A 12,894-nucleotide genomic window follows, 5' to 3' on the forward strand; every position below is an offset into this window, starting at 1 on the left:
GCCTTGTTCGTAGCCATTGGGATTATTTAGGAGAAATCAAAAAGAAATTAATGGTTTTTAATATTTTTTTTTTAAATTCGTTTAACAAAAAATTATCGTTTTTTTTTTTTTTATTTTATCTCAACCGTTTGCACGACTCATATATGTATGTTTTCTTTAGACACGTATTGTGCACCTTGTACAATTTGAAAAAAAAAGGCTAATACACATTAGCACTACAATAATTGTAAGTAGAATTATTATTACTTTTAAGTCTGGTGTTTCCACCTCGACTTTATTAATTACATTGGCGGTGGAATCCATCGTCCATAGTCCTTGTGTCTATTGATCCCATGGTGGACCAAGGTCGATGATTATGGAGTGTGAATAATACCTCCGTTTTGAAGGTTTGAAATATAAAAATTTGAATGATTAACTTGACATTTTTTTTTTTTTAATTTGAATAACCAATAATCAATTGTTAGCTCAAAACTTTATCTTTCTTCTTCCCTTTTTTTTTGTTATGAATGATTGAATAAATTCAACAGGTGAACACCTGCTTTTTATAAAGCGTCTATAGTAATTGCAGAATGCAATAAAACGTCTCGCACTGTGCGCATCATGTGGGACTGGATAATTCTTGATGACATTATATTTCTTGTCATCTGGTAATATTCCTTTGTCTGTACACTTGTGACCAAGAAATGTCACTTTGTGCAGGAAAAATGAGTTCGAAAACGTCTTTTAAATTTTTAATCATTTTTTTTTCTGAACATCCAACAACGATTAAATCGTCCATATAAAGGAATGCATGTGAAGGTTCTAGACCTGAAAACGCAATAGTCATCATTCTCTGAAATGAGTTTGGTGCTATTTTTAGTCCAAATGGTAATCGTGTGAAACGATATGAGCCATTGCTCGTTGAAAAGGACGTTATATTTCTAGAACTTGCTTTTAGTTCAATTTGAAGGAATCCTGACATTAAATCAAGACATGAGAAATATTTTGCTCGACCCAATTAATCTAGAATGTCATCAATTCTGGGGAGAGGAAATTTGTCAGATAAGAGCTTTTTATTGATTTGACGATAGTCGATTACTAATCGCCATTTCTTTTCTTCTGATCCCGGGAGGGATTTCTTGGGTAGGTTCGACTATATTGTCGTTAATAAGTTTACCAACTTGTTTTTGGATTTCATCTACATGACTATGAGGACTTCTGTAGTTTTTTATGTAAACAGGTTCATTATCTTTTAATCTCAATGCTTGCTTATAAAATTTGTTTGTTGTGATTGATTCGGTCTGTAGTGCGAATACATCACAATATTTGGCGCACAGTTCTGTTAATTGATCATTGAATAGTTGTGGAAAATTTTTCCTTAGAAGCGATAAAACTTTTTCATTTCTATTATATTGGTTGTTTTGAACTACTTCATAGTTCGAAAGTGATTCGTATTTGATATTATTAATATTTACTAATAAATCGGAATTGGATGTATTTAATAATCGGACAAATGTACATTGGGATTTTGTTATTGTGTTAGCAATATAAACTCCTTTTTGTATTTCTTGATTAGGTATATAAATGAAATTATCTTTCGAATCGATTTTTATACTTCTTATCACTTCAGATCATGCTGGTAGAATTAGTGAGTTAGTACCAGAATTGTATGTTATTGGAACATAAATTGGATAAGTAAGATTTTGAGGTCAGTTGGTTTGAAATCTAGTAGGCAATTAAATTTTTTTTATAAAATCGATGCCTATAATTCCATCACAAGGTATTGCGAAGTTTTCATTTACTGTGTTAAATTCGTGTGGAATTGTATATTGTTTGAATTGAAGATCTATTAGAGTAGTGCCTTGGGTCTTTATAACCCCTTGGCCTATTCCTTGAATATTTATAGTTTTATCTTCCGAAATTGTATCGAAGTGATCAGAATTAATTTTAAGAATTGAAATGTCTGCACCAGTATCGATTAAAAATGTTAAAATTGTTTTTGTAAGATTGTTACGAAGTTTTACAAAGATATTGAGATTAAAATTTATTGAATATGTTTTATTGATTATTGTGTGGTACTTAAAGGGTTTTGAGAGTTTTCCGAACTGTTTTGTGCTACTCTCACATTATTATTATTTTGATTTTGGTTGCTTCGGCCTCTAAAGTTGCCTCTATTTTGACCATGAGATCTATAACCTCCTTGGTTATTATTATTATGTTGGCCTCTGTTGTTGTTACTTTGGTAATAACCTCTTCCGCGATTATTACCACGACCACGACCACCTCTATTATTAATGTAATTTTGTCGTTGTCGGTAGTGTAGAAAAGTGTTTGTTTGACCAGTTGCTTCTGTGCAACTGTTAACAAACTTTGAAATGGCATCATTCATGTTACTGATGTACCTGCCTGCATGATAAGTTTTACCTTATCAATGGAGCAGTTCTGAGTCATAGCTTTGACAACAAGTGTTGTGCTGTACTTATTAGCTAAATCAGGTGACAAACCATCACTGATATAAGCTCCTTCTAGAGACTTAGTCAATTTTTCTACCTCTTGGGTATATTGATTGGCCGTTTTGCTCTTTTGTTGTAAGTTTAGAAGTTTAGCAGAAATAACTTCTACTGACTCTCCTTTTACTTTGTCCGATAGTTTCGATATGAGAGCTGCAATAGTGATCTCATCACTTATCAGGTTCCTGGCATGGCCTTTTAGTTTTGTCTTAATAAGACTTACAGCAAGTGCTTCGTGTGTTACTTTTAGAGAATCTACCAGATTCAGAGCATCTATGAAGCTTTTTAAATTTTCTGCCTAGCCATCAAACTCTGGTAAGAGCGATGAGGCTAACTTAAGAAAATCTACTGGTGTTTGGGCCATGTCGACTATTTCGATTTGTTCTTGCTTTTGTTCAAGTTCTGATTCCATTAAATTAGTGATTTGGAATGTTGCTGGTGTATTTAGCGCATTTGGAACGAATATTTGAAAATTATGTCTTTCCGAAATCTGTCTAATATTTTCACGCAGCCTTTTTAACACGTCAATTGATTGTGTTAAATGTAAATCGCTTAACCTACGTTCATTGTTGTTTACAATGTCACGGACTTTGTTGTATGATTCTACTAGAACTTGAACATGTTTTATCTTTGTTTGGTTTGATATTAGTGCACTTTTATTGAGGCACTTAAATGATCTATCAAACTCAGAACGTTTTGCTTAATAATGGAAACAATTTCATTCCATTCCATTCAATATATATATTCTTTAATAAACTTTTTGTTGACATTATTGTATTTTTTTTTTAAATTTATTAATATATTGTTCAAGACATTACTAACAATAATCGATGTGGCGGCTTTTGTTAAAATTTTTTTTTTGTTTTCTAGGTTTTATCTAGATCGTTAGCCTTGCTCATATATTTTTTTCGCAAACATTTATTGTGTAACTTGTACAGTTTAAAAATTAAGTTTGCGCTGAGAATAACAACGATAATTATTAACAATGTGTTGGTCAAACCTAAATCTACATTACTGGATTCTACTTTATTAATTACGTTAGCAGTGGAATCCACTGTTTTAGATTCTATTAAAGGCATTTTGTAATACGCCAATTTCTCATTAGGTATAATATTATTTATGTCTGCCCTTTTACTAATCGTATTATTCATTCGTTTAAATTCAAAAAAATTATCTATTTTTTTTAATTTATTTTTTATATATATATATTATATTTTATATATATGTATATATTATTTGTGTATTATATCGAAATTATTATTTTTTTTTACAATTTGTATTTCTATCTACCTATTGTTTCGAATGGCTGTACGGGCCAAACGTCTTGCCGGTCGACTCAATTGTCGTCGGGCATTACAATTTTTAAGTTTTATTTATTACTATTTAGTTTAATATGTTGGGCGCTGCCGGTACTGTTGTTATAGTGTCTTCTTTGTTGAAGCAGTTTAATCCTTCTTCCGCTGGTTTTCTTCTCTTCCTCCCTCTGTTGTCGTGCCCGGTACTCAGCTATTGTGAGTGGACGTGGTCCATCGTTGGGGTACACCTCTAAGGCCTCTTGCAGGCTGACGCATCCCTTTGCTCAACGGGAGCAGCCTCTTCCAGTCCAACGTTGCTCATTTACTTCTCGGTATCTGCTGCTGCTGTCCGGGGCCTATGGGCTCAGGCGGTGCCGGTGCTGGTCATCGCACAGGCTGTCTTTGGTTTACTCGATCGTGTCATCTGTTAAGTTGCTTCTGTTGTTGTTGTTGAATTTGAAATTGTTTTCTCTGTTGTTGTCGTTGAATCAGCTTCTGTTGCTTGTCACTTTCGACTTATAAGACATGTTGCACAATGTTGATTGCAATTTTTGTTCATAATTTTAATCAATCTTTGTTTTTGACGCACTCTCATTATGCACTATTATTAACTTATTTTAATTTTTTTTTTGTATTTTCCGCACAACAATTTCAACATTTTAATTTTTATTCATTATTATTTTTGTTTTAACACAAACGGCAAACCACTGTCACGATCGCCATGTAATAAGAGCACTTGCTTCTTAATAAATAAGCCAGCACGTCAGTGCTGTTTCGTATATTGATTCAGAATGAATCGTCTCTCTTTATTTAAAATGGACTTAGCCTAAAGTACATACTGTAGTTTGGAGTTCTGCCGCTCAAAGCATCGGCAGAACGGGAGTACATAGCATGCCATTTGTATTTGTATACATGTTGTTATATGTACATGCAGAAGGCATATACATTGGAATGCGCTTGGGACCGAACGGTCACACCGTCATAGTGCTTACGCTGCAGATCTCACGCTGCAGGCCAGTCCACATATAAGTGGCTGATCATATTACGGCACTTGGCGGTAGTTGTATTTTGTAAACAATGCGCTTGATACTCTAACTTTGAGATTGAGCATATGACCAATTAACATATTGTATACACTGCAATATGGTGGGCATATGCTTATTTGAATGTAACATGCTACAATACTACGTTTGCAGTTTAAAAATTTCGTTATAGTTTTGCACTTGTTTGTTTTTTTTTCTTATCGTTTTAAAAAATGTTCTTTGTTGTGTATTTATTTTTTGTTTAATTAAATGTTTTCCCTGTTGTATTTCTTTTGTTTAGTTTCACTGTTAGTTATTAAAATAGTTTTCACTTAGTTTCTAACTTAATTGTTGAAGTGGCAACCTCTCCCGCCAGGCCGGATGTCTTCCTGTTTGAAACTTTCAGAATCTACTGGGGATCCTGCGACCAGTAACCGTTGACAGTACCCCGAGGACAAACCTTCCAGGGTATGTTTTCTGCCGATGGGCAAGTAAACAATTTAGTTGCCAATAATTGGTGAGAGGTGCTCCGGTTTTATTTCTATCTGCTTTACCCGATTATCGCGCATGTAGAATTGTATTGTTGTATTATATAGCGTGTTGCTCCCTGCTCGGGCGCCAGCTAATTTTAACGTTGCTTCAAAGACGAAAGAAAATTGGAAATAAGTCTTCCTTTATTTGATATCATTTAGGAAAACAACAAGTGTTTTCGATTAAAATTAAAAGTTATCGATAATATACAAAAGTGTGCTGTCATATGAAGAGTAATGCTTATAAACGCATTCAAGTATTTATATACCAAATTATAATTATAAGAAATACGATATATTGTTATAGTCGATAAAAAAAAACTGTACGTTATCGGTTATCGAGTAACCGGTTTTAAAGTGTTATCGAAATCTAATGAATGTTATCAATGATTGAAAAACGTGTTCTGTTGTGTGTAGAACATTAAGTGTATAAACGAGTTTTCCAGTGTTCATATACCACATTGTAATTATAAAAAAATCGATATATTGTTGTAATCGATAAAAATGTGATATCGCTTAATGTAAAACGTATGTTATCGCTTATCGAGTAACAAGTGTTCAATAAGTGTTATGATATGAGTAGCAAGTGTTATCGAAAAGTAATGCATGTTATCGATTATAGAAAAACGTGTATTACCGATTGAATATGCAACACAAAATATAAAAAGTACTTATTAGCTTAATCGCCCAATCCAATCTCCTGGTCACCGGGCAGCTCATCACTGGCCGCCAGGCAAACACCATAGCTGGGATTCTCGATCAGATGGACACGCTGCTTATCCCTCCTGGCCTGACGACGCTGCAGATACTCGCGCAGCAGGAGCACCGGCAGCATTACGAGCAGCAGGCATAGCAGCACCGCCAGACCAAGCATGGTCCAGCTGGAGACACCGCCGGCTCCGCCCGTGGTAAGAGCTCGAAATGGCCGCTGCTCACAGATTTCGGGCGCCACACAGACGCTATCCACGTCGCAGGGCTGGCTGCATTCGGGCGCACACTCCGTGCTGCTGCCCTGGACCAAGGTGTAGCCGGGTAGGCAGGCGCACTCATTGGGTCGCAAGCATTCGGCATTGATGCAACGCTCCTGGCACTGGGCGTAGCACAAATGCGGCGCACTCGAATTGGTTGCCACGTAGCCGGCATTGCACTCACAGCGGCCGGGTGCCGTGCAGCGTCCATTCTCGCAGGCGGGCCGGCAGATGGGCGCACACACATAATGCAGCTTGGTGTCCTCATAGCCTTGCCAGCATTCGCAGCTGTTGGGCTCTACGCAATTGCCATATTTGCAACTGGGCGTGCAGACCGGATCGCAGATGGAATTGGAGCCGGGCCGCAGTTGGTAGCCCTCGTAGCAGCGACAGCGACCGGTGCCGCCCTCACACCGACTATTTATGCACTTCTGTGTACAGTAGGGCTCGCAAGAGCCGCTGGGCCAGCGCTTCGCATAGCCCGGATCACACTCACAGATCTCTGGGGCAATGCAGCGACCATGGCCACATGGCTCGCTGCAGATGGGCTCACAGACGAACGGATCCCGGGCGCTGGGACGATGGCCGTTAAAGCAGCGGCACAGATCGGGACCCACACATCTGCCATAGATGCAGGAGCGCCTGCATTTGGGCTCACAATAGGACTCGGTCACCGCCTCATAGCCAGCCAGGCAGCTGCACACCTCTGGACTACTGCAGATGCCATTGTTACAGCTCTTGCTGCAGTACGGCTCGCAATGTATGCTGCTGCCATTGACCAGCACATTGCCCTCCTCACAGCTGCAGGTGTTCGGCGCAGTGCAGCGCGCATTGTGGCCACAGGCAGGATGGCAAATGGGTGTACAGCGATGCGGCGATAGCTTTGCGTAGCCTTCATGGCATTCACAGCGACCGGGTCCATTGCAGAACCCATTTTCACAGTCCTGCCGGCAGCTGGGCGTGCAGATGTGCGCCTGGGAGCTATTGAGTGGCACATGACCCGCCTGGCATCGGCAATGATTGGGCGCCGCACAAGTGCCATTGATGCAGGCCGGCTGGCACACCGGCTCGCAGCCGGCATCGATGCGATTGTTCACATGGACAAAGCCCACATTGCAGGCACAGCGCTCCGGCTCCAGGCAGAGACCGTTCCGACAGCCGCTGCTGCAGATGGGATCGCAACGATAATGGTTGTCCCAGTGACCCTCGTAGCCGGCATGGCAGCGCAGCTTGTTGGGCGCCACACAATCGCTGTGCTCCGACTTGTGTTGGCAGATGGGCACGCACTTGCCCAGCGTCTCGTTGCGCTCGTAGCCCGTGTGACAGGCACAACGCTCCGGCGCCACGCAGTGCCCGTTGGTGCAATCGTTGATGTCGCTGCAGATCGGCTCGCAAATACTTCTGCTGTCGTTGCGCATTCGATAGCCCTCCAGGCACTGGCACACATCCGGCGCAACGCACTGTCCATTCTCGCATTGCTCACTGCACTCCGGCTGGCAGACGCTGCGATTCTGTTGATTATTGTAGCCCTGGTCACACAGGCAAACCTCCGGCGAGAGGCATTTGCCGTTGGGGCCACAATCATGACACTTCGGCAGACACTCGCCGCTGCAAGACAAAGAGAGAGGGAGGGGCGAGGGAGAGTCAGCGATTCTAGTCCCAAGTAATGGGTAAGGCTTTACATACTTCTCCTGACTGCGCTCGTAGCCCGCACAGCAGACGAGCTCCTCCGACATATGACTCTGATTGGAAAATAAAAAAATTAATAAGATTAGCGGAGAAAGTTATTTAAGATCTACTTATCAAAAATTCTCTTTAATCATATATTATGTTACGCATAGAAGGTGACCCTTCCGATTATGATGTTTATATATTATTGATCAACAGTATCAACAGCCAATTAGTCCTAGTCCCTTAGTTTAAAGGCCATCGTCAAAAAAGTTTACCTATATACCACATTCTCTATCAGGTAGTAAATATTTCGTAATCAGCCAGATTACAGTTCACTTCATAGTTGTTATAGAAATGCACGTTCGAAAACGAAAATTCTTTTTAAAAACCCATTTTTTAATTATCGAGATGCCTTTACTTTACATATTTATTATTACGTTTCGTATGCATCTTAAATATAAGCTTAATATTATAAATATCAGACCGCATTATCGTTAAAAAATTGCTATTTTGCATAACAACCTTTTTTATTGCTCCTATATATGATATATTTCTGCAAGGATATTAAACCGCTTCTAGCCTCAACACTTTCGAGAACTAAACACTAGTTAGTATAAAGAAAGAAATTAATTTTCTTATAATTCAAGCCGGACTAGTATAGAGAAAGAAATTCATTTGTTTATATTTTAAACTTTTAAATCGCACAAAGAAATTAATTTTCTCTTAATTACACAACACAAATTTTAGTTTCGGCTTAAACCGAAATGATTTTTGCTTTTTGTTTTCTCACTTTTCTTAGCCGTGTTTTGTATAATACACACCTGTTTAATGGGTCGCAACACCAGAGGTCCGCAATCGTGGGTGCAGTTGCTCAGGCCCTGATACTTGCGCATGGTCACCACATTGATCCTCATTCTCACGACCCTTTCAAATTGAACACGACTTAGATCACTTTGAACGTTTTTTTATGGGAAATTGTAAACTTACGGCACACGTTCCACACAGGCATCGATTTGTAGCCAGATCAGTATAGAGCTGGTCAAACTTATAATTAGTAGGCGCCACATTTTTGTTCCCTTTGGATTTCTGGTAATTTTAATTGTCAAAAAAACGCACCACTCGCGTTAATGCACAATTAACAAATGAAACTGACAAATGGGAATTGGATTGCAGACAGACTGGACCGGACTTGTGTGTGCTTGTGCTTATCAGAGCTATATATGCACTATATATGTATATATGTGCATATATATACTTATTATATATGCGTTTGTTGAACCCAGTGTGGCCAAAACAACGACATCATCCTACTCCAATAGCCGACTGGTATTTGCGATATGCCTCAAGTTGTCGCTGAGGTCCTTAACATTGAATTCAGAGATTTCGCTTATCGGACCTAAAGAGCATTTACTATGAACATCAAAACCCATATTTATTTATAAATAATACAACATGTATATTGTAATTAAGCATTTAATGAAACGATCTAACGAATCGATCTCAGAGCTTGGATTGATATAGATCAACAAAAGAAAACTGATCTTAATATAATGCACACAATTTTGATTAAAATGGCTGTTGTATTATGGCCTTGTATATAGACCGATGATATGGGTCAGTGTATTTTAATGAAATTCGGTTTCGTTCTTTAAGATTACAACATTTAAAGTAATTGTGTATAATTATTAAATGTAGAGAAGTCTAGTTTATTAATTTTGTTTGGTGGCCCACAAAATGCAGTCTGTATATTACTCGTAAGATCTGTTTAAACTTCCCAGAGTAAGATTTTAGCAAGGGCGAAACCTTATTTGACATTTTAAATTAGGTTCGTTTTAATTCTGATTGGAGCATTGGCAGACAGTGTTATGTTGCCTGCACACGAACAGTGTGACCAAAGCGTAGCAAGCAGTTAAATGCCATATATTGCAAATTAAATTAACTGACTTGGCAGCACTGCTTACATACTAACTTGGCAGCACTGTTTAGTAACAGTTTTTTTAATTTATTAGAAATTTTTAAAATTTTAATTGAGTTGTAAACTAGTAAATTAAGTTACAATTGTGTTTCAAGGTATGATATTTAAATATGTCTAATTAGGGTTCTTTTTTCATAATTTTTAACATCGATCAGTTTCAGGGGGAAATATGGGAATTCAAGATGTTGGGTTCCAAAGGTGCACACAAAATATTAATGTACAAATTAACAAAGTTTTAAGTTATGTATTTTTATCTTGCCTGTTGACCGCTTCTTATAAACTGAACTTATGATATTTATGTATTAATGTACACATTAACAAAGTGTTGAGTTATATATTTTTATTTATTGGGCAACTATGCCTGTAATGATAACTCAAAGATATCCCACGTAGTCCATGGTCTGGGGCGCGACATTGACAGAATGCTGACTTGGCGCCTCGTGACTACACTCAGCGACCGTATTGCCTTCTATGAAATCTGAAATTTGGCTATTATGCTGGACTGGATAAACTCTAATTTTTTTGCAAACTAATTTTGGTTTTGGGAATTTAATAAGAAAATACAATACATTTTCGTTGTAGAATGTTATGATGTTAGCGACTTCTAAAATATCTGCTACACTGGCAATCGTGAGATGATCATTCGTTATTTCATTAACATCAATATCATCCAGAATTGTAGGGCTGATCAGGTTTACCTTTGACAAAGTTATTTCGAGTATTAAATATTCGAATACTTTTATTCCCATTCTATTTTTTGCCAGAATTGTTTCATAGAAATGTTCCGTGTAGACTGTCTGTTCTCTAAATGGCGTTTAAGGAGTTTGTAAATTCGTTAAGCATACTTTGAATTTTGGTGTTTATTTCTATCTGGTTATTTACTGAATTTACTAGCTGATCTTCCTTGAACTTAACTTGTTTCCACTCGTTAAAATAATGATTTTCTGCTCTTACATTTAGTGAGGTGCCCAGTATACTTACACTACGAACATGACGATAGTGAACCTTTATTGTTGCTAGTAATGTATTTATGTGTCTGAGGTTCGTAGCGACAATATGTCTCATTTCTGGTATTTCTGGTCTCGTCGGCGTAGATTTCGTATGATGTCACGTTAGTTGTATGTCCTAATTAACCGCATTCGTCCCAGATTGTTACCATCTATTGTCACCATCTATTGTGGGCATGTAGTTCGAGTGTGAGTAATCGTTGAGTTTCAAGGTGTCAAAAACAAAGACAATGATCGTCAGAAGTGTTGTGGGTAATAGCTTCCTAAGCCTAAAACATAAAATAATACGTTTTTTGGAATTGGTACAGAAAAAAAGTGAAAAGTGGTCTTGCTTACTTAATGCTGTCTTTATGGACCACTCTCCCCTTTAAGAACTGTCATGCCTAAATCGGCCTCTATAACCTCATCTGAGCATATCATCCAAGTCGCTTGTTTGATTTTAACCAAACTTTGTCGCCAACTTGAGGTGAATTTTGAAATTGTTTGCAATGGATCTAATGGTTTCAGAGTTGAGTGACTTTTGTTGTCGCAATTGATAGTCTTTATTTTTGGAAATATGTTTATTAATTGAAGTATAGGTGCTTTGATATTTACGATCGCTCTTGAATTAATAGGCTGGACTGTGACAAACTAAGAAAATCTATCCCGGTATATGGGTGTGTAATAGGCCATTAGTTCAATACACGGCCACGACATCTAATATGCCAATAGTTCAATACACGGGCACGTCTGTGCCGGTTGACTTTAGTTTTCAGAATGTTTTATTCAATATATTCTTATGACTAAGACCGCATAGCTGCGCTGCCGGTTACGCCAGCAGCGGAGCGGCTTCATACATATTTTGTCTTATCAGCATAATCGGGAGAGAGAGAGTCTTATGTACATATATGTGTATATATATATATATATATATATATATATATATGATCATATTACACGCTCAGTTGAAATGGTTTTGTTTGTGTACTGCAACAAGGTGTTGCTGATATATTTATGCTTAACCGATGTTACTTTATCGGTACAGTGTACCCTCAATATATGCACATACTACATCTCCCTCCTTTTGAAAAATAACTGTAGAATGAGATATGTTGTGCTTCGTTTTCTTTTTCAGAATTTATTTGGGTCACCGGGTGGAGCAGCGGTACTCTTAAAGATTTTAATATTTGATTGGCCATTTTCTTGAAATTATCCATTGAAACGTGTTCAAGGATATTTTCCCACGGTGCCACTTTGAGTTGGCTAATTTTAAATATGCCGGCTTGCGTTTCAAGCCTTTGAAAGAATTGATCTAAATCAATGGCTCATTAGTATATAAATCGCTAACATCGTATCTTGCTGTAATTTTTCTGCCATGTTTAAGAAAACATGTCATATTGTTTACATGTAAGATCATCTACTTTTCGTACCTCGTCATTGGTAATGACTCGGTACACTTTGGGCCTTAAAGCTTTTTCTATAGATTGCCTAGGCAATTCTATTTCATTTTCTCCTGCGCAGGATTCTTGTCTTCTTGTCTTTCATTATGTTTCCTGTTATATTTTGTAGCTCCTTGATGGTTATTCTCGATAACGCATCTGCTACGTAATTGTCTTTACCTTTCAAATATTCTACCGTAAAGTTATATTCCTCCAATTCAAGCCTCGTACGTGTTAATTTTGAACTTGGATTGACCATTGAAAATAAATAAGTTAGTGGTCTGTGATCCGTTTTTACCGTGAAATGGTTACCATAAATATATGGTCGAAAATGTGTTATTGCCCAGTGAATAGCTGTTAACTCTTGTTTAGTTGTACTCTTGTTACTTTCTCCTTTAGTAAAGGATCTTGATGCGTATGCAATTGGAAGTTGGAGTCCATTATAGTTTTAAGTTAAAACTGCTCCACACGCTGGCTTACTTGCATCTGTTATTATGCAGAATTCTTTGGTGAAGTCTG

General features: G+C 37.8%; 1 protein-coding gene across 1 annotated transcript; it reads right to left on the minus strand.

Moving 5' to 3' along the window:
* Positions 1-6,015: 6,015 nt before the first annotated feature.
* LOC115769187 (tenascin) lies at positions 6,016-8,889 on the minus strand. Its single transcript, XM_030713891.1, has 2 exons — positions 8,797-8,889; positions 6,016-8,046 (listed from the first exon to the last, which is right to left on the minus strand). The coding sequence occupies exons 1-2, from the start codon at positions 8,887-8,889 to the stop codon at positions 6,016-6,018; spliced, it is 2,124 nt and encodes a 707-aa protein (XP_030569751.1).
* Positions 8,890-12,894: the final 4,005 nt, after the last annotated feature.

The sequence above is a fragment of the Drosophila novamexicana genome, unplaced genomic scaffold, assembly GCF_003285875.2.
Source record: "Drosophila novamexicana strain 15010-1031.04,08,12 unplaced genomic scaffold, DnovRS2.1 tig00004549-arrow-arrow-pilon, whole genome shotgun sequence".
Taxonomy (NCBI): domain Eukaryota; kingdom Metazoa; phylum Arthropoda; class Insecta; order Diptera; family Drosophilidae; genus Drosophila; species Drosophila novamexicana.

What these genes read in the sequence shown, in the direction of transcription:
- LOC115769187 (XM_030713891.1), bottom strand. Translation starts at nt 8,889, where the DNA reads ATGAGGATCAATGTGGTGACCATGCGCAAGTATCAGGGCCTGAGCAAC. An exon ending in TGTTGCGACCCATTAAACAG is followed by an intron (nt 8,047 to 8,796) that starts GTGTGTATTATA and finishes TTTTCCAATCAG; the next exon opens with AGTCATATGTCGGAGGAGCT.